This window comes from Narcine bancroftii, chromosome 2 (assembly GCF_036971445.1).
Source record: "Narcine bancroftii isolate sNarBan1 chromosome 2, sNarBan1.hap1, whole genome shotgun sequence".
NCBI classification, from domain to species: domain Eukaryota; kingdom Metazoa; phylum Chordata; class Chondrichthyes; order Torpediniformes; family Narcinidae; genus Narcine; species Narcine bancroftii.
The window spans coordinates 165659722-165682809 of NC_091470.1; the positions used below are offsets into that span (position 1 = coordinate 165659722).

At 43.3% G+C, this 23088-nt stretch overlaps 1 protein-coding gene across 2 annotated transcripts in view; it reads right to left on the reverse strand.

Annotated features, from left to right (window-relative positions):
- Window positions 1-7753: 7753 nt before the first annotated feature.
- Window positions 7754-23088, reverse strand: part of disp3 (dispatched RND transporter family member 3) — a 323436-nt gene continuing 308101 nt past the window's right edge. For both annotated transcript variants that reach the window (XM_069919044.1, XM_069919043.1), the window contains exons 20-21: window positions 15080-15246; window positions 7754-8848 (exon numbers count right to left, since the gene is read on the reverse strand). In XM_069919044.1, the coding sequence (XP_069775145.1) occupies window positions 8486-8848; window positions 15080-15246 (530 nt within the window). In that variant the 3' untranslated portion in view covers window positions 7754-8485. The remainder of the gene's footprint in view (window positions 8849-15079; window positions 15247-23088) is intronic.

A 23088-nucleotide genomic window follows, 5' to 3' on the forward strand; every position in this document is an offset into this window, starting at 1 on the left:
ATTTGTAGCATAAGGATTGCTTAAGGTGGAATGTGTGTTTAGGGGTAAGTTTAAAAACCACTGCTCTACAGCAACAGTACCACACTGTGATGCGCTCAATAAAGTTCCTGTAGAAAGTTGACAGGATGGCGCCCGGTTGCCGAGCCCGCCTCAGTCTTCTCAGGAAATGCAGTCACCTTCCTGACAAGTGAGGAGGTGTGGTCTGTCCAGGAGAGGCCACTTCTTTTTCCCGCAACATTACGCAAGGTTTTCCATGTTTTCTCTGTAGTGCGACTCATTGATGAGGCCGACGGCTGTTGTGACATCTGCTAGAGCTGGATCAGGCAATGCAGTCGTAGGTCAGTAGCGAGATCAAGAATGCACTGAGCACACAGCCCTGAGATGCCCAAGTGCTCATTGTGACAGTTCACAATGTCCAGCTGCTAACCCAGATAGATTGCGGTCTTTCTGTTATGAAGTCCAGGATCCAGTTACAGAGAAAGGGGCATTGAGTCCCAGTGATGACAGCTTCTCCATCAGCCTCTGGGAAATTATTAATTTAAATTCTGAGCTGTAGTCAATGGTGCATGAGGCATCTTTGCCCAGCTGGGTCATGATGGAGTGGAGGGCATCATCAGTGGAACAGTTTAACCCTTAGACGAATTGAAATGGGTCCATTGTCTCTGGGAGGCGCACTTTGATGCATTCCATCAACAGATGCCTGAAGCATTTCATAATGGTAGAGGTCAATGCCACAGAGAGGTTGTCAATGAGGCCTGTTACTGTCGTCCTCTTTGGTAGCAGGATGATGGTGAAAACTACAGGAATGCTGGACTGCTGCAGTGACATGTTGAAGATGTCCTTAAGGATCTCTGCCAATTGGTCTGCATAGTCCTTCAGTACCTAATTGTGATGTGCTATCGAGCAGAAATCAGACACAAAACATAAAGGCTTTATTCCACACAAACTTCCACGGAACTGGCTGTGAGAGTGCCTGTGCAAGCTCTGAGACTGACCTCGAGGGGACGAATCTAGCTTATAGCCTGGAGGGTGATTGGCAGCCAACTGGGTGGGGCTTGGTCCATTCAGGTCGGCTGATTGACAGCCGGCCAGGTGTTGCCTTGTCCTTCAGTGCTCTTCTTGCAGGTATACAGGTTGGCCCCTGCAGGAGGCTGGAGGCGTATCACCACACTGACCAGGTGTGTTGTCTGGTCCCGCTGCCTTGGTTAGGGTTCTCCTCACCTTTGCCATGGCTATGCCCTCAGCAACTTTGATTCCACCACTGTTTCCAGGCCCTCCCCACTCTTTGGGTAAAAAATCCCCTTCTAATCTCATACCCCTTCCCATAATTCAGTTGCGTGGGTTCCACTGAATGAGGAAGAAAGGAAATATGGACGGGGATTTAACAGAAGGGGAATCCCTTTTAACAGATGGTTTCCTCATCAAGGGAGAGATGGTGAAAACGTCCACTGAGGAAAAAAGGAGGGGAAATGAACAACATCGAGAACACCTCAACTGGCATGTTCACTCACTAGCTGGAGATTTCATGTTTCTTCTGAGAACAAATTATTTTGGGATTGTAATGCAAGCTGAAGAAACAGCAAAATTATTTGTTTTCTCAAATCATGCAGTAATAAAATTCATTTCAACCTATAAATGGAAGCATGTTAAACAGTTGAGTGTTTAGTCTATTATTGGGCTTCAGTCCCTGAACATTTGCTTTACTCAATCAAAACCAAACTGCAATGCATCTTGAATGTCTGAGTGGGCCATTAAAATTTCACACAGATTGGCTTTCAGACACATTCATGTTCAATTCAATTTATCATAGTGTGTGCTAACCAGAGGATTTAAATTCATGAGAAGGTCTCCATCGATTTGTGATATTTTTTTTCTCACCTACGAGGGCACAAGCTAGTCTGAAGATTGACTCATAAGGCCAGGCACTTTATGACCCAATGAGGGGGGAAAAAAAACACATTTGTGCATGCTAGATCATTTCCAGATGTTTGGAGGTTGGGCTGCTCAGTGCATCTGATATTTTTCCGGTGTCATTCATTTGGTGAGCCTCGGCTACAATTCCCAACGGAAAGTTGCTGTCGAAAGCAAGACCCGCAGCCATCGTTTATCACTCTCAGTTAAAGTCACAAAAGACTAGTTATGACTAGTGTGATGGTACAGACCTAGCACCAATGTATATAGTTACAGTAGAGTGTAATGACTGTGCTTATAGCGATTGGCTGAGAACTTAGCCACGCCTACTGTCTGGGCCTTAAAGGGTTGTGTCCCTAGCCAGGTCGGATCATTCCGGACTGGTCGGCCACCTGTGAAGAGCTCCTGTCTTTTGCTAATAAAAGCCTTGGTTTGGATCAAAAAGTCTTTGGTTCTTTCGACGAGCTCTACAACTAGTTATAGTCTTTATTAACTATAGACTAGAACAGCTGTCCACCTCATTGACTGATCAAGGCAAGAATGGAATGGGGAGTATCCAGGATCGGTCTCTGGAGGCGTGGCCAGCTGGCAGCTGCCAATCATAGCCTAACTGTGGTTTACCACAGTTATATAAACAGTTCTGTCAGGAGTTGTGAAACTCAGTCAAAACCTCCTGATGGCCAACCCCCAAGTTGAAGTTTGTGGCCTTATTGATGACTGCATTGGCTTCTAACCGTGACAAGGCGTGGCAGGAAACAGAAGGAGCAAAGAGGATGTAAGAGGTTCTCATTCACAATGAATAGAAATTTATTTTGATTTGAGTTAAAGCAGCTGTAAATACAATAATTTGAATGTCAAATAATTCAACAACAGTTCCTAAAACAAGGAACATTGTTCAAAGATCATTTCTTTCTACAAAATTATTTAAGAAATTTACACAATAAGGAAAAAAAGTACTAAATCTAACACTACGTAGTAATTAGTGTCACTCTGCAATTTTCAAGACTGTTAGACATTGATATTAATGTACATATATTGGACAGTTCAACGTTTTAGAACTGATTTCCTTTTGCTTGTTGCTAAATAGTCATATCAAAATAGGTCAGGGTAGATTTCCTTTTGGTCATTTAGTATAAATTGGTGAAATTGTATCTTCACCCAACTTTGCACTGACATCAACCATAGAAAGAAATGACACTTAGTTGAAGTGGCGCCTTGCAAATGGTCATATGTTAATTTAAGGACGTGAAAGGTGAATCATATCAGTGACTTTTTAAAGAGGACAATATATTCAGGCCAATTCCATCAGTCTGTTTGAGCAGAGGTTTCCAAACAAGAGGCATATTTTATGCATGAACAATTCTTTTGGCAAAGTTCCCCAGCTCAATTATCTGATGCCACACCTCGCCCACTCCTGATATTACTTCACTGAGAGGAATATCTTGTGGAGCGCATAAATTCCTGGCACACATCCGATCATACAGATGAAGAGCCATTTGATAAAACTGAGTTCATTTTTTCTTGCTGGATCATTGAACTGTTTACCAATGTGTACCAACAGAAAGCTGGTTTTGGCAAGCAATTTGCTATTTTGCTTTTCTCATCAATTCAGTGTTACCTAATTTATATGAAACAATTTGCATTTATTTATAGGTCACTATGTAAGTTAAACTGCCAATGTTCTTGTTTTTAATTTTTATTTCCTCTCTAGACTGAGAGCTGTTGTCTTGTTTTCATTAAAATGCATTCTTAAGTATGACTGTATTTTTAACCTTTTAAGCATGGTTTAGTGCCGCAATTATAGTTCATGTCTGCAATTTTATAAGGGACATAGATAGAAGAGATTAAAGTGCTGTCCTGGAGTAAGGAAACCTAGAACTAGAGGGCAGAGGGGGTGACATGTGATTTTTACACAGCAGTCACAGGGTTTTACCGTGTTGAAGAGCCTCCGATACTCTGGCATTGGTCGTTCACACTGGAACAACTAAATCTCCGTTTCAGTCCGCCATTTTATTCAGCATACTGGTAGAGTGGTACGTAAAGAGGAGGGACATCGTATTTATTTGCCCAGTTTACACTGCAGACGTTCTGGGAGAATGACAAGGGGTCTAGGTGGAAAATAAAGTCGGAACTGGAATGGCACCCCCATTCTGGTTCTGAGCTCTTCACACAGTATGCGTTCTGGGCAAAAGGGAATCATTTCCTGGAATGCAGCGGCTGTGCAAAAGACACAATTGGCAAATCTGAGGGGCACGTTTTCACTCCAATGGTGGAAGGAGCTGGCCATGGAAGGGTAGAGGCAAGTATCACTGCAATGTTTGGACAGATGCTTGGATAGGAAGGGACTAGAGATATATGGGTTTAATACAAGCAAATTGGATTAATGTCAATGGGCACCATAAATGAGTTGAGCTGAAGCGTCCATTAGGGCACTGCACATTTCCATTCTTCTATCTAAACTAAAATAGGTGAACCTCAGTTAAAAGCAGGCACCTAGGCCTCATAGTCAGGGTAACTGGATAACAGAATACCTGGCGTCTAATATCTTTGACTCAGACTTGCAGTTTCTCCAAGTTATGTTGTCTTTGATGTAAAAATGTACTGTTGGATATGGACCAACAGCTGCATTGAAGCTTGTACTGAAGAGCAGGTACAGGCTGGATATGTTTCTGAAGGCAACAAATAATTTCTATTCAAATGGTAAAACATGAAGGTCTGTGGACATTGTGGTTGAAGTCAGAACACGACGCTGCAGAAACTCAGCAGGTCAAGCAGCGTCCTTTATACAACAAAGGTAAAGATACTTAACCGACGTTTCTGGCTTGAGCCCTTCATCAAGGTACGAACAAACGTTGGCAGGCGCTCCAATGTTCTTTGTCATGGAAAGATCACTGTTTGACCCGCTGAGTTTCCCCAGCATTGCGTTGTTACTTCAAATAACGGCTGAACTTCCGTTGAAATGCTCTTTAAACGAGATGAATGTATTGACTCTTAATAGCAAATAGTCAACTTTTAGATGCAATCAAACAATTTGTGCAGCATTTATAAATCCGCTTCTTCTGGATGAGAGATGACAAATTGATCTTCTGAATATTCCGTTGACCATACACTTCCACTTTCTAAACAGAGAGCCCTGTCTCAGAACTTTAATTTTATAGAGAGACTCTGCTCATCCCGACCACCAAACTTCCTTATTATTATGCATGTCTAAGCCTGAATGGACAATCTGGTCACGTTTCAATGGAGAAGCTAATATATTCTTAGCTGAATGTGGATTTAAAAGCAGAAATCCTTGTGACCTGCACTTGGCCTTTCACTCCAGTAATCTTGAAGTTCAAAGCTTTATAAATATAGGCCAATATTTCCAATATTTCTAGTCGAAGTATGCCCAAATATATTAATGGATTTACCAACGGGTAGAGAGGAGGAATGAGAATTCAGACAGACTTTTTAGCTGGTCATGCTATGATCAATTGAAACCCCTTTATTTCCATCAAAGCCAAAATTTGAGCATTGATTATCTGCTCCATATGGTATCAGTTTTCTTTACGTGAACATATGCCATTCTAATTCCCACAATCTTAAGCTCCTTAAGATCCCCTGACGATCTCCAGTGAACAACGGCATCCTGGCTGGGATTACAATAACATTTCAGCTGTCTCTTGCTTCCTACAGCTCTGGTTTCACCAAGAATGTCAGTTGTTTTTGGTTTGAAAGTTCTAAAGGGATCTGAGGGGTTGATTTTTCCCACACAAAGAGCAGTTGTTATCAGCAACGAGTTTCCAGGGGAGCTTTTGGAGGCAGGAAGCTTGGGAACCTTGAAGAGGCATCTCTACATCGACCTGACTGAGCAAGGCAGAGATTCGAGTGCCAGTGACCCAGGTTCGAATCTGGCCCTATCTTTAAGGAATTTGTTCTTTCTCCCTGTGCCTGCATGGGTTTCCTCTGGGTGCTCCGGTTCCCTCCAATATGTATGGAGTGGGAGGTTCATTTGGGTGTAATTAGGAGGCATGGATTGAAATGGCTGGAATCGGCTTTTGCCACGCTGTAAATAAAATTTAAAAATGTAAATTCAAAGATATGGAGATAATTCGGGTGAGTGAGATTTCTACAGAGCATGGTGGGCTGCATTGGGCTTGTTTCTGTGCTGTACGATGCACTGACTAATCTGTCGAACATTTGTGGGAGTCTACACAACCTATTTACTAAACCACATTACTAAAAGTAAAGGCCATGGCTTGTCTCAATCCAGTGGTGAACCGGGGTAAATGCACTGTCAGTGATGAGACCATCCAAACAAGACATGGGACCGAGGCAAGCAAGAAGGAGTGCAGACACCGGAGAACTGGAGCAGTGCACTCAGCAAGCCAGGCAGCATCCACGGAAGGCAACAGGTGGCCAATAATTCAGGCCACAACCCTTCATCAGGGATCCGAGGCCTGGCACATTTTACCTGGAGAATGATTCTTCTCCACAGATTGAACATGAACAGAAAGATTTCCCTGTTGCTCCAATCAAAATTATAAAGCACGCGAGCTGCTGATTGCTGGGACCTTGTAGCATTTAAATTAACTGCCCTATTTTTCTGTCCACATACCAGCAACTACACTTGAACAATTATTTGAGAGAGTGTGAAGCTCTGTGAGACGTCTGGGGGACTATGACAAGTACAAGTGTTTTCCATTGTCAGAATCCATGCAACATCCCATGAAAAGCATGAACAAACAAAAATGAGCATTATTGCTTTCTCTGAGTGTCACATATAAAAGGTTCCAGGTATTATCCTGCAAAATCTGTAGACATAGGTATCCTGATTGAGTAGACTGGGACTTTATTCATTGGAGCGTAGAAGGTTGAGAGGGATTTGATAGAGGTATTTAAAATTATGAAGGGAATCGATAGGGTAGATGTGAATAGGCTCTTTCCCCTGAGGGTAGGGGAGATTGGTACAAGGGGTCATAAGTTAAGGGTTAGGGGGCAAAACTTTAGGAGTAATATAAGAGGATGCTTCATCACTCAGAGAATGGTGGCTGAGTGGAATGAGTTGTGGCAGGGTCAATTGTCATTTAAGAGGAGGTTCGATGAGTACATGGATGTGAGGGGGTTGGAGGGTTATGGACAAGGAAGTGGGTAGGTGGAAGTAGTCAATCGGTGTGGAGTAGAAGGGCCGATATGGCCTGTTTCCATATTATAAATTGTTATAGGGTTATATGGTCTTATTATGGACAGAAGTGGAAAAAGGCCAACTCAGTTTGACTCACTGGATGAAAAGTAGGCTAAAATCACTATTCAACTACCTCTATTGACTCTTTGTGGGTGGGTGTGCAGACCAATTTAATATCCATGGATGAAGAACATGGGGGTGAACTGGGAGGCATGGTTGGCTCAGTAATTAGTGCAACTCTATTACGGCACAAGCGACCTGGGTTCGAATCTGTCAGGAGTTTGAATGTTCTCCCTGTGACCGTATAGGTTTCGTCTGGGTGCTCTGGTTCTCCCCCCATCTTCCAAAGATTGGTCACTTGGGTGTAAATGGGTGGGGCAAGCTCATGGGTCTGTTACCACGCTGTGTCATGTAATAGTTGATACCGTGTGAAAGTCAACCCCTCTATTTTTGGCCCCGGCTGCCTGCCCACCCGAGCTCCTGACACTTTGACCAGGGACCCTCACCTAGGTTCAGCCGTCTATCCGAACTCCCGATGCCCCCAATGTGGACTTACCACCTGGTCCCAGCCACCCACCCGCCCACCCATCGGAACTTCCGGCGCCCCAAACGACACAGGTACCTACCGCGGTCAAAGGTAGCATGCATGTAATAGCCGATCGCCTTAAATTAATCTCAAAATTAAATTAAAAATTAAACAGCTTTTGGGTGAAAGGGCACGTGGCAACATTCATGGAATTATAAGGAATGTGAATCAAGGGCATGAATCAAGGGTAGAATCAGAGTGAATAGCAAAAATAAAATTAACTAAACCCTTCCTGCAGCATGGGAGGTTACTGTTCTCTTCCAGAAGTCACTGGGTGGGACATTTTGTCGGCATGGGGGCAAATTGTGCCAAAGGCCTGTTTCCATGCCCTCTGTGTCATCGTCCCTCACACCGCTGTGAATTCACCCTCGGGTTCGCACCTTTGCGGTCCCGAACACGAGCATTCGCTAACAGTTTGGAAGAAGTCTAAGAAGCCGAGTCAACGCTGGAAGATGGAGTTTAGCAAAACAGACAGCTGAGGGGGAAAGAAAAACGGGCAAAAGAAAACAAAGAGGCCTTTTGCAGTCGTAACAGCAGCTGCAATAAATACATTTCTTCACGAGTGACTCAGAAAGACTACTCATTCCACTGGTACCTCCGTACGGATAGCAATCAGAAAGTTCAGAGCCCCTCTAATGAATTTGACCAACTCCACTCTTTGCAGTTAAATCATACTTAATCGCCTCAGCAAGTCACCTACCACAATGGAATAAAAAGTTGGCAAAATAAAATAGCAATGGCTCTTTTTTTTTTGCATGGTGATGCATTTCCCTTTTTTTTTAAGCATTATTTTTGAAGTCACTTACATTGAATGTTTTCATGAATTACAGAGCGGATACGCTGGGGAGTGGGATTTTGATTCCCAGTGAAATCAGTATGAGGCAGATACAGTATCCTCCACTACCTACAACGACCACCCCTAGAACAGCCTTGACAAAAGATCCTCTTGAACGATAGAAGTCACTTGGACCCAAGAGGCTGAGCAGGGCCGTGTTAACAGTTAATGTGTACAGGATGGAGATGGCTGTATTCAAGGCGACAATCTTCCCAAACTTGGCAAATGGAATAATGATGCAAAAGAAGAGAGGGACTGTTGCTATTACAGTGGTTACGGCACTGGAGACGATGGCCGCGCCGATGTGTCTCACAGCCGCCAGAGTCCTCCATTTCCCCATCTTGCATTTATCCTGTCAATCAAACAAGGCAGAATGTTAGCGAACATGTTCGACCATGAGTTGAAAAACCAGACAAACAGCTGCCTGTGCTGGGATGCAAGAAATAAAATGCTGGAAATGTTCAACAGGTCAGACCTCGGAATTAACGTCAGGTCAATTATAGGGGCAGCCCTCCCTATGTCTCGCTCTCTCTTTTTTCCCTTTCCCTCTGTCTCCGTTCTTTCAGCTCTGCGTTCACAGGATTATGGAACAGAAGCAGGCCATTAGGCCTGTCGGGTCTGTTCTGTGACTAGGCACTAAGCTAAACTCACCCCTCGTTCCAATTTCCAGTCTTTTCCCCATATCCCTTGACACCCCTACTAATGAGATACCTATCCATTTCCTGTTTAAGTACTCCGAGTGATTTGTGTGGCAGTGAGCTCGCTGAGGCCCCCAATCAAATCTCTCCTTTCCTCTCCTGTCTTCCCATCTGTATGCACTGGCTGGCCTGCCCTCCGAGTGTCTCCCTGCCTTAGCTCCTCCCTTAATCCTGCTCATGTGACCCTGGGCCATAGAGGTCGAGTCCCCTCTCCTTCCCACTTATTGTCCAAGCCTGGACCCAGGCCAGCAGTCTCTAGCTCAATAAAACCTATCATTCCCCTCAGTCTTCTGTCTGCATCTTTATCGGGGCTACCAATAGCACCCAACATCATCCATGTCCAATTCTGGCCTGTTGGCTCATGCTCCTCCCTCTGTCCTTTCTTCCCTCCTCCCCCAGCTTTTTTATTCAGGTGCCTGCCTGTTTTTTGTTTTGCTTATACCTTGAAGCAGGGGCTCAGGCCCGAAATGATGGTTATACATGTTTAATTCCTATGGATGCTGCGACACCAGTTGAGTTCCTTCAGCATTTCGGTGTTTTTACTTTAATCACAGTGTCTACACATTTTTGTGGTTCACTCCAGAGAAAAAAAGGGAGTTTTTTGCAGGTATCCTATTTATGGGCCCGAAACTTCTACGTCATTCAGGCTGACCCCATCGATTCTTGACTCTCTGCCACCCTTACCTTAGTCCCAATTTCTCTTTTTTCTCTAATTATCTCTCAATACTCGATTAGACCTGCAGGTACGCAGAGGAAAATATACTGACTGGTTGTGATAAGGTCTGGTTTGAGAAGATGAACCATACAGTGCCAACTAGAATCCCTGCAAAGGCTGAGGACTGGGATATTTGTCTCAGAGGGCAATGCCAGAACGTCATCCAAGAGGGTGAACCCTCGCAAGGCGTCAGGCCCTGACGACGTACCTAGCAGGGGACTGAAAATCTGCACCAACCAACTTGCTGGAGTGTTCACAGACATTTTCAACCTCTCAATGCTGCGGTTAGAGGTTCCCACCTGGTTCAAAAGGGCAGCAATCATCCCAGTCTCCAAGAAGAGTAGTGAGTTATGTCAATGGCTACCATCCAGTAGCATTAACTTCTACTTTGATTAAATGCTTTGAGAGGCTCGTCAGGGCCAGAATTAACACAGACCTAAGCAAAGATCTAGACCCGCTGCAATTCACCTATCATCACAATTGCTCTACAATATCGCTGGCTCTCCACTCAGATCTGGATCATCTCAAAAACAGCAATTCATACATATGGCTGCTCTTCATCGACTATAGCTCGGCCTCCAACACCATTATCCTTCAGTGCTGGTCAAGAAGCTACAAACTCTAGGCCTCTGCACCCCCCTCTGCAACTGGATCCTTGACTTTCTCATCGGAAGATCATAGTCAGTACGGATTGGAAACAACGTCTCCTCCTCACTGATTATCAACACAGGTGCACCACAAGGATGCGTGTTTATCTCACTGCTCTACTCGTTATACACCCATGACTGTGTGGCCAAGCACAATTCCAATGCTATCTAAAAGTTTGCCGATGACATCACAGTTGTCATCAGAATCACAGACAGGAATGAGGAAGCATAGAGGTAGGAGATAGATTAGCTTGAATGGTGTAAGGACAACAACCTTGTGCTCAACGTTAGCAAAACCAAGGAGATGATTGTGGCCTTCAGGAGGGAGTCAGGGGAACATGATCCAGTCCTCATTGAGGGCTCAGTAGTGGAGAGGGTCAGAAACTTCATATTTATGAGGATCCGTCCTGGAGTCTCTATGTGGATGTAATCACAAAGATGGCTCACCAGCGACTATACCTTGTGAAATTGTCTGAGGAGATTCGGTCTGTCACTAAAGACTAGTAAACTTCTACAGGTGTATCATGTAGGGCATTCTGGCTGGTTGCATCATTGGCTGGTATGGAGGTGCCAACTCTGAGGGTAAGAATAAACTCCAGAGGATGGTTAACTCAGCCTGCGACATCCCAGGCACCAGACTTCACTCCATCGAGGACATCTACATGAAGCGTTGTCTTAAAAAAGCAGTGCCTATCCTCAAAGACCCCTCCCACTATTGCGCTACCATCGGGAAAAAGGTATATGAACCTAAAGACAAGCAGTCAACAGCACAAGGACAGCTTCTTCCCTGCTGCTATCAGATTCCTGAATAATCAATGAACCACAGATACTGCCTTACTTTTCGTGCAGTACCATTGTTATATAGTAATGTTGTAAGATGGTTATAATATGAATGTTGGCTCTATGAATCTCCCACAACTGAATTTCATATGACAATAAATTCTGATTCTGACTGTAATTCTGTTAACTCAGGAACACAGAAGGCTGCAAACCTACTGCCCTCCCACCCATTGCTGATGTCTAGGTAACGGAATTGCCTTAAGAAGGCAGGTACTATCACAAAGGACCCTCTTCACCCTGGTTACAACCTCTTCTCACTGCTCTATCCAGGCAGAAGGCTCTGAAGTCCTGCACCCCTAGATGCTCAAACAGTTTTTATCTAACAGCTCTTGAACCTCCGATAACGACTCTAAATATAACCTGCTCTTGGGCCACCAATGTCGTCTTTTGTTTTCTTGCACTCACTGCAACTGTGAATATTTACTTATCTATCAATCCCTATAAACTAAATTATAAATAAATATAAATTATATTTAAATAAAGTGAATAAATATATTTAAATTATAATTCTTTAATTTCACACAGCATAGTTAATGCTGTGGTCAGCACCACGCTGTCACAGCACCAGTGATCAGAAGTGGGGTTTGGAGTTTGCAAGTTTTTCCCATGTCTGCATTGGTTTACCTTGTGTGTGTGTGGGGGGGGGGGGGGGGGGGCTCTGGTTTCCCCAAAAAATAAATGCACCGGGGGTTGTAGGTCAATGGGTTGTAAATTGGGTGCCACGAATTCATGGGCCGAAATGGCCTGTTACTGTGCTGTATGTCTAAATTGATCTACTCTTTATGTTATCTCTTTTTCTGACCTGGCATATTTGTTGGAATTTAATTTATACCATTTTAGTTGGTGTATGTTACCTATCTATTTGGCTGCAAGAACTTTGGTACATTTATACATTGTATTTGTACATCGGACTCTCATTCATTACATCCTCATCTTTTCTACAGTCCCCATTGTCCGTTCTCGCGGGGGAAGTGAAAAGGCATTCAAATATCTATCCTGCCATTGCTGATATCAGTGTTTGCTCTGGTTCTAGGGTAATACCTCATCTTCTGTCATTGTACAAATCACACAGTTCAACCATTAAGTGACTGATGAGCTGCTCATATAAACCCTCTGTGGCTCTCATATTTAGTTAACAATATTTATTTATATGTACTGCACATGAATCGTTTGTCTGTATGTGTGTTATGTCTGCATGTGTGCTTGCAAGTTTTGGGACTGAGGACAGAAGGGCTGTGGCTGTCATGTGACAGTACTGCCCCCTACTTAGTCAGAGGACACACCAGCTGCCAATCAAGGTTTTGTTCCACCCCATCCATTAGTGCACACCTTGCTGTTGGAACCCATGTGTGAGAGATAAGTAAAACTGATATAAAAATATGCAAGATGAGTAAACTAGTATGGATATATGTGTAATGAATAAAGCCAGTATGAATAGGATAAGGATAGATAATAGAATGTAGGAAGCAAAGTTAGTTTCAATAAGATAAGGGTCTTCTCGCCTTAGACAGAATTAGCAAGTTCTGCATATAAGAAGGTTGTAGTCCTGAGAGTCGGGAAGGTGTGAATTAGAACAAAGGCAGGTTTGTGAATAAGGACAATGACATGATGGGACACTGGCAGGATACCCCTGGTCCTCCAAGTTCACAGAAACAGCAAGTAGGCTTGCCTAATGCCAAACTCATCCAGGAGGCAGAAGAATGTAAGGGGGAGGGTACTTCTATACTGAAATAAACTGTATAAAAGTTGGGTGAGCCCCAGTGTATGTGTGTATTCCCAGGGTAAGGGGAAAGCACCCAACTTTGCATTGTTGTATAATAAATGTTCTTTGCTCTCAATTTTTGTCTGAGCAATTTCTGTGAAGGTACTTCTGTTTCTCACACATGTAAATTGCCTGGACTACATTTTCCAGCCTGCATGTACTTGGCCTTGGGCTGTTGTAATTAAATTAAGGTGCCATGTGTTCTTTGTTCACTCTCTCTTTGCCAGCTTGGGACCACCCTGCTTCACTCCAGGCCTCGAAATGTGGAAGGGTGCTGGAGAAACTGTTGGTAAGATGTCCACTGTTAAAAGGGTTGGGAGCATTTAGTTAGTGTCCCTTGTAGCACGGAGCTGTGCCTGCACTGAGTCGAGGGATGGTGAGACATCGTAGTGATTTTTCCCTGATCATTGTATGTACCAGGTGTGTGTGTGTGTGTGTGTGTGTGTGTGTGTGTGTGTGTGTGTGTGTGTGTGTGTGTGTGTGTGTGTATGTATACTCTGCATCAGTTGCCATTTTCCCCACACTTGCCTTCTGTAAATAAAATCCCTACATCAAAACCGTGTTCAGAGTCCTTGCCTTTGAGACCTACCAAACCTGTTTCCTCGCTCAAACAAACGCTGTTTCATCCGGTTGTACTTATACAATTGGATGATAATAAACCCGAACTTAATCTCCAACTTCCTTTTTATTTCGAAATGCTTTCAAAATCTGGCACTGTTCCTGCAAACTCCTGCTTGAGCACAAACACAATGGGGCTCGTTGCAAGGGAAGCCACTGATGGTGAATCTTTTCCTTTGCTGTAGCAGTCACGACGCGGTGGGGGTGGGGGGGCGGGGGCAGGAGCCACATCAGTTACAACAAAGCAAGAGAGGAAGATGGGTGAAAGGCCTCAATTTGAGCCCTTGGGTCCACAAATGCAGTCTAAAACCGCAGCCCAACTTGCATTCTAGTTACAACTTTTAATCTCAGCAAATATTTATTAGGTTGATTGATAGAAAGCAATTGTACAAGACTCTGGTGTTGGTATGATCCCCTGCTGCTCTGCACAGTTGGTTACCATGGCATTAAGTGATCATTCATCCAAGGCTGTGATTTGCCTTAAATTTGTCTCAAGTGTACAGTCATTTATCAGCGCAGTTAAATGTTTTACACGTTTCTGCAGCATGTATTTTTCTATATATATATTCTCATTTACTTTTTTTCCCACAATAATTTACATGGAAATAGCTCTTCGATTTTATTTTTGTTGCTCACTTAGCTCAACAGTCTGTGCCATTCCCTGTCCTTACCTTTAGATCACTTCTTTCATTTATTCTATCAGCTAAAGCCCAACTTCATTTCCTTTAATAATGAGTTCCTCAACCCACATTTTATTAGCTTGATCCTCAATTTCCTCTGCTGCACTGGAATCTCTGTGACCTTGGTTGATTGGCACTCCGCGGCTGGTCACCTATCACCCCTCACCTTCGATAGGACGGGTAGGGAAGCCGATGGGCCAGGTGCAGGCCAAATAGGACAAGGGAGAGTAATAGATCGGCACAGAGTGGACGGGCGGAAAACCCTGTTTCTATGCTGTGGTGTTTTATGGTTCATCTATCTCATGGCTCTGTGTATGTGGATAGATAATTGTTGAACCAGTTCAGTGCTACTTGCCAACTGATTGTTAACAAAAAATAACCCTTCTCTGACCTCAGATTATGAGGTTTGCAGATTTTGAGTTTCATTACAAGCGGGGTTAATCAGTCAGAATAAAACAGCTTTTCAATAATATTTATCTAATTCATAATTTTGAAAGTCTGACTTACCTTTTCACTTGGCATTAAACAATTTTTATTTTGTTCATAGAATACATAGAATAAATAACACCTCCACATAATTGATGCAAGGAAGATGGGTTTAACATCAAGCTGGTTCCACTTACATCAGTCTCAGTTGTTAAAAGGGTTTCCCCAGCCAGCAGGTAACCCTCGACGAGATGGACACAATAATCCACAGAAGAGCCCACCAGGATGGACAATGAGATGGCTTCCACTGCTCCCATTTCCCAGCCAAACCAGTACATGAGAGCAACCATCAAGCATATAACCCCTGGTGAAACACAATAGACATGGGCATCATTGCACGCATAATGCCACATCAAGGACAACTGTAAAAAAAAATGTGGGAAAAGACAGCAAAATAAACAGAGAAAGGATGAAAGAATATTGAACTGTGTTTATATAGCGCTGCTGCAGTGAGCCACTTCTGCGGTTAGGTCACTGATGTTGGTCAACAAAGATCCAATATATCTTTTCATGACAAAGGGCTCAAGGCCGAAATGTTGGTTAACCTTTACTTCCTGCGCATGACCTGTTGTGTTTCTCTAGCACTCAACCCCAGCATCTTGCAGATTTGTTCAACTCCAGTATCAGAGCCAGTTCACCAGGCTGAGAAACAACTTTTTCCTGCAGGCAGTGAGAATGTAGAACGACCAAAGGAACTGCTCACACTAACCACCTGAGACTCTCATATTTATGAAATAATGTTTATATGAATACTTGTGTAGATGTATTGTTTGTGAGTAGGTGTGTTATGTCTCGTTGTGTGTCTGCATGTTTGCTCCAAGGACCAGAAAAGCTGTTTCATCAGGTTGTACTTGTGCAATCAGATGACAATAAACTTGACTTGAATTTGTTCACAGCACTGTCTTTCAAACGGACAAGATAAATAACCAGATAGCCAATCAGTTTTTAGTGGAATTGGTTTATTGATGACTGATGTGATCACTTCTGTTCAACATAAAGACCATCAGATAATACTGACTCTGACATAGCACCTCTAAAAATTAAATGTGTTAAAATATGAGCTTACCTAATGTGTTACAAACTGTGGAATTCCTTGAACCCATGATCTTCCTACTCTGAGACAAGATTCACTCCATGTGATACAAGGAAATAGCTGAATATATTAGAAATGGCAAAACCATTGGGTCTCAGATTCATGGTTCTCAACCTTTTTCTTTCCACTCACATACAACTTATTGTAGTCCCTATCCCATAGGTGCTCTGCGATTAGAACGGGATTGCTGAAGGTGGGATGTCGGTGGAAAAAACAGTTTGAAAACCACTTATTTAATCGTCCCTCATTGACTCGTTGTGTGCACAGTTTCAGATCTCCGAAGGAAATGGGCCAATGACAATTTTTCTCAAGCAAAATATTACAAATACACTTGGGTCTAGAGCAGGGATTCTCAGCTTTCCCTTCCCACCCACATTGCACCTTAAGCAATCCCTTACTAATCACAGAGAATTTGTGGCATAGGGATTACTTAAAGTGGGATGTGAATGGAAAGAAAAAGGTTGACAGCCACTGATCTAAATTGTGTCCCAATCTTCATGCTGAAGTTCTCTACAATCAAACTCTCCAGTCAATGGAGAACACTGGTATCTGCCCCTCAGAATAAAACACAGCCTGGGCATGTCTTCTCCCCAAAATGACACATTCTATCCAATTATTTTATTGCTACAGTGATATAAAATTTTTTGACAATGTTGTTGATCAGGGTGACTGAGAAATAATTGTTTTTTGAGCTACAGTTTGCCTTTGTCCCGAAGCGCATGGGACAATAAAGGCCCCTAAGTGAAATTGTGAATGAGAATCAGCGAGAAAATTCTCCAACCGCTGGAGAGAACCTGAACATAGTTGTAGTTATTGGAGTCCAAACATTTGAGTCACTGCAGGAGTTCCTTGAGAAAGTATCCTGGGAACATATGTTGACTTTCGTCACTAAGGCACTTAAACCAGAGGGCATAAGGTTAAGGTTAGGGAGATCTGAAGAAATAAAATCTATCCAGAGAGTTGTTACGGTCGAGAACACACTGCTGAAGAAAGAGGTGGAGCCGTGTACTCTCACAGCATTTTAAATGTATCTGAATCACCAACCACTGGTAAATAGACTAACATGGCCATTGATAGCCATGATACACCAAAAGCACCATGAGTATGTCACAGGACAAGACAAACCGGCAATCAGGATGTTACAGTAAATGCAGGTCTAAAACGTCCAATGATGTAGTCAAATACTCTATTGAACTTCTCCCCTGTGAAAAGTATACTGACTGGTTGCATCACAAGATGGTTTGGAAACTTGAGTTCCCAGGAATGGAAAAGGCTGCAGGAAATGTCCATCGCGGGCATCGACCTCCCGTTCATCGAAGACATCCACCTGAGACACTCCATCAAGAAAGGATCTCATCGCCCTGGTCACAACTTCTTCTCGCTGCTACCTTTGGGTCGAAGGTGCAGTAGCCTGAAGTCTAGCACCTCTAGATTCAAAAACAGTTTTCATCCAACAGCTACCTGTCTCTTGAACCTCCCCACATGATTCTAGCTTCAACCGTAAACTTGACTGTCTGCACTATTGAAACATCATTTATTGGTAGTTCAACAAAAAAACTGTACTTAATGTACACATGTAAACAAATAAAGAAATTTCAACAAATTGATTGTGCAATACTGAGAGAAAACAACAATCAATAAAGTGCCCCAGTAAGAGCCTTTAAATGAGCCCTTAATTGAGTGTTGTTGAGGGTCTGATGGTGGAGGGGGAGCAGCTGTGTCTGAACCTGGTGGTACAAGCCTTGTGGCACCTTTTCCTCTTTCTTGATGGTAACAGCAAGAACAGAGCATGTGCTGGGTGGTTGGGAAAGATTGCTGCTGTTCTCTGATGGCAGTGTTCCCTGTAGATGTCCTGGGCTGCGTCCACTACCTTTTGCAGGACTTTATGCTCAGGGGCATTGGTGTCCCTGAACCAGATAGTGATGCAGTCTCATTTCTCATTATTTCAACAGGGTGTCAAATGGACCAGGTGTGGAGTGGACTTGGAAGAGATTAATGGTGACAGAAGGAGAAGAAAAACTTTAAAATAAATAGTTGAAAAGTTTTGTGGAATATATATAGTATATAGTATACTATACAGAAATGGAGGACCATCGCCTTCCCAAGATCGTGTTATATGGCGAGCTCTCCACTGGCCACCGTGACAGAGGTACACCAAAGAAAAGGTACAAGGACTGCCTAAAGAAATCTCTTGGTGCCTGCTACATTGACCACCGCCAGTGGGCTGATATCGCCTCAAACCGTGCATCTTGGCGCCTCACAGTTGGGCGGGCAGCAACCTCCTTTGAAGAAGACCGCAAAGCCCACCTCACTGACAAAAGGCAAAGGAGGAAAAACACAACACCCAACCCCAACCAACCAATTTTCCCTTGCAACCGCTGCAACCGTGTCTGCCTGTCCCGCATCGGACTTGTCAGCCACAAATGAGCCTGCAGCTGACGTGGACATTTACCCCCTCCATAAATCTTCGTCCGCGAAGCCAAGCCAAAGAGAAGAGTATATGTAGTATTAACACTTAGTTAATAACTATATAAGTCCCGCATCGGACTTGTCAGTCACCAACGAGCCTGCAGCAGACGGGAACAGACCCCTCCATAAATCTTAGTCCGCGAAGCCAAGCCATAGAGAATTAGGCAAGGGTCATATTCCCTTTAGGAATCCTAATTCCCTATGTGGACATAGATCATCAAACAGTACAGCACAGTAATAGATTCACGATGCCTGCATTGAACATGATGCCAACTTCAGCCATAGGTTTGCCCCCTTTATATATCCCTCTGTTCTCTGCATATTCAAATCTCTTAAACCCGTCTATTGGATCTGTTTCTACAATTATCCTGGCATTCCAGGCATCTGTGTAAATAATTATCCCAATCATACCTCCTTTAAATGTTGAACCTCTTAAATTTAATTCAGCTACGCTAGTTCATGACATTTTTACCCTGGGGGAAAAAAAAAGATTTTGATTGTCTGCCCGATTCTCATAATTATATAAATTTCTATCAAGTTGCCTCTCGGCCTATGAGGCTCCAGAGAAAACAATCCCAGTTTGTCCAATGTCTTCTTCTAGTTTGTTCACTTTAATCTTGGCCACATCCTGCTAAACCACTTTGGGCTCTTTCCAAAGCTTCCAAAGCGACCACAACTGTATGTGATATTCCAATACAGCCTAACCAGTTTTATACAGCTGCCACATGACTTCCTTACCCACTGATCCAACCGAAGGAGGCAAGCATGCCATATGCCTTCTTTACCACCCCATCTAAATAAAACTGCTGGACAAAAACGGAATAAATTACTTGGCCAATCGTTGCTTGAAATTCACTGGCTGCTTGGAAATAGTGTCCAAAATTTTGGAATGGATTAGTTAAAAGAACAAAATGCATAGATAACAGGATTCTTTGCACACTTTTTACAGAGTCAGTGAATATGGATACCAGGCATATCATTCATGATTAACTCTGTAAAGGCAGTAATTTTAATGGTAAATTGCCTGTTTTGCTTCACGGGAGCTGACAAAATATTTTGACAGCGTACTTGTCATCTATATTGTACACCTCAGGAGGGTTGAGACAATCGCCAATTGATGAAGAGTTAATGTGATTCATGAATTGGTGTGAAAGAAAAGGCTACAGGGAGTTGTGAACTTGGCCAGCGCCATCATAGGCATTAGTCTTCACTCCCATTAGGACATCTACAAGAGGCCCTGTCTCAAGGAAGCAGCCTCTATCATCAAGGACCCTCACCACCCAGGCCATGCCCTCTTCTCATTGCTACCATCAGGAAGGAGGTACAGGAGCCTCAGGTTGGCACTAGAGTGAGTGTTAGCGGGGGGAGGGGGGGCATTGGGTAACCGTGTGGGGGCACACTCTTCTGCTCTAAATCTCGCTCAGTGGGGATGGGGGGTGTTGATGGTGCCTACCTGCCTCCACACGCTGCTGCGGTCGCACTCCCCCAACTCCTGTTAAATGTAGCACCACGGTATGACAACGCAACTTCTTTTCTGACATCATGAGCATAAATATTGTTCCTTTCCTATTTCTCTTTATATTCCTTTAGAGAACAGGTAAGTTTTAATATTAAAAATATATTTAAATGAGAAAAGTTACATGCATTTTTTGCTAAAGGCTTGGCCTCCGGATGGGCGCATCACCGTGCATGGTGATGACCTTGGTTGTGCCCGCGAAAGCCCCCCCCCCTTTGGTCCGACACTGTGGAACCTGAAGAAGGACACCCACTGGTACAAAAACAGCTTCTTCCCCTCTGCCGTCAGATTTATTAATGGACCACGAACCACAGACACCACCTCACTTTGCAATCATTTTTTTTTAATAGTGTATTTGGAAATGGAATTTGTTGTCATTTTTGCATATGTAATGCACAACACTGCTGCCTCAAATCAACAAATTTCGTGACGCATGTTCATGTCAATAAATTCTGATTCTGTAACCACAACTGGAGATGACAAACCTAGCGAAGAGGATTTTAATTAATCAGCCAGTGGTATGTGATTTATTGTTCTCTCCGCATTTCTCCCCTCCCCCTCCCAGTATTCCTTCCTTTTCATTTGTCAAACTATCTGAAATGATTCTGGGCAGATAGTCTAATACACAGGAGGCAAAGGTATATAACTAATGTTTCAAGCCTGAGCTCATCATCAAGGTATGTCAAGACAGTGATATGCTCTATCAATGACTCCAAAGGCTGAGTGAGAAACGTTAGATTTTAGCTGGCCCAACTCCATGTGCTCGAATGAATGGAAGGGGATAGGGAGGTCGACCTTTATGGCCAGGTCACAGGGGGAAGGGTTACAGGGGATCGAGTCGTCAGTGGGCGGGCCAGCCACTTATACACCGGACAGCACAGAACAGTATGCACCTATCACCACAGAGAGTCCGTGTACCTTGAACATGAGCAATGCTGCTCTTGTAGAAATGGCGGGTGGGACGGGCGACTCCTATTAATCGTGAGTGATGAAATCAATCACCCTGATTAAGACCAGCTCTTGCTTTGCAGTCACAAACCGAATCTTGAGCAAGTGCTGGGTGGAGAAGACAATGAGCTCACGGAAGGATGGCATATGTCCACCGTGATGATTTATATCAGCAATTACGTGCCATCAATTACAATTCTGCTGTCTCACACAGTGATAGCATGCGCAGTAAGTTCTGTGCAACCTCTGCAGCAGTTGTTATCTTCTGCAGATTCCCTCTTTCTGAGTTCTTTTGAGAGAACTGCTCTTCCGGTGCTCTCTTGATTGGAACCAGAAATATTTCTATTGGCTTGTATTTAGATTTACAAGGTGTTGACGTATTGAGTAGCACCTGATTTCATATTAAAAATTGCGTGGGGAATTGCTACATCTATAACATTGACTTGCATCACCGGGAACCCCATATTTCTGTATGAAAGCTTTGACCTTTTCCTTTTACGTCTGGCAATTGACAGAATTCCCAGTCAACTTTGGCTTCCATTCCCATGAAAAATTCATTTCTCGAAGTAAAGGCAGAAGTGAAGATTTTTGAAAAAGTACACAGAAATGTTGGAGGATCTCAGCCGGGCTCACATAGGAGGCAAAGATATATTACCGATGTTTTGGGCTTGCGCCCTTCTTCAAGGTAGAAGCAAAATAAAACAGGAAGGCATCTGAATAAAGACTGAAGGATGATAGGTGCCTAACAGATTGGACTGAATCCTTAGATAATGTACAAACTTGTCTGTCAATGTAAATCCCAAAGTCTCCTCAAAGCTGAAACACCTTCAGTGCAGCAAAAAACCACCCACGATTTCCCTCACTTTCTGATTAAATGAATATAGAACATTATAGAACACCCTTCAGCCCATGAGGTTTTGCCTGTATAAACTTGTGGAGGAATCCACATCAGACTACGGACTGCTGGAGACTGGCTCGATACTGGCCGAAGGGGTACCAGGTATCGGAACCGGGGTGCGAGAGGGTGCCAGGGGCGCTAAAGAGTTCCTAATTGTATCGGAGGTTTGGATCTGGAGATCAGGTTGTCGATGACCTGGACTGGACTCTGTATGGCTGTGGAGGGTGGGGCAGTGCTGGAGGTGAATCCATAGACACTCGGTGACTCTGGGTGGTGGTGGGGGGGAGGGGAGAATGACTCTTTTGCTTCTCCTTCTCTGACTGTAGGAGGTGCTTCAGGCAATTTCTGTTGATGGCGAATCTGTCTAGAGCAGGCAAACGGCAATTTCATATAATATAACACTTTTTTAAACATGGCAATAAATTTTATCTTAAATCTTGAATCTTAAACCTACTCGACAACAATCTAATCCTTCCCTACCTCACACCCATAACCCTCTAATTTTCTTACATCCATGTACCTAAGAAGGAGTCTTTTGAATGTCCCTATTGTACCACCTCCCCTGGGGGCATTCCAGGCCCCCACAACTCTCTGACATCTTCCCTAAATTTTTGTCCACTCATCTTAAACTAATGTTTCACAACCTTTTTTTTTCCACACACACCACCTTAAGGAATTGCTCTGGATTATGCGAGTGGAAAGAAATTGAGAACCACTGCCTTAAACAGATTTTCTCTGGTATTTACTATTGTTTACCCTGGTAAAAAGAGGTGGCTGTCCACCCTATCTAAATCCTTAATAATCTAATAGAGCCTATAAACTCAAATTGTGTAAATTTATTGTTTTCCAATGACTCAAATGATTGTGAGATGAAGAGTTCAATATCATTTAACAACATTGTATTAAATCTCCAATGATAAGCTATTTGAATTTTCTCAGAAGTTTCATGTGTAAAATATAATAGAGAATGATCTGAAATCACCCTACTTTTATATTTCGCTTGTTGTATTTTCCCTTGTAAATGTGCCGATACTAAAAAGAAGTCAATCCTTGAAAACGATTCATGTCTAGATGAATAAAAGGAAAAATCTTTCTCTGTCGGATTAAGACGTCTCCAAATATCTACTGAATTAAGATATTTCATCAACCCTTGGACCTGGATTGCCATCTTGGATTTTTTAACTTTCTTCAGAAATTTATCTAATAAAGGTTCCAAAACACA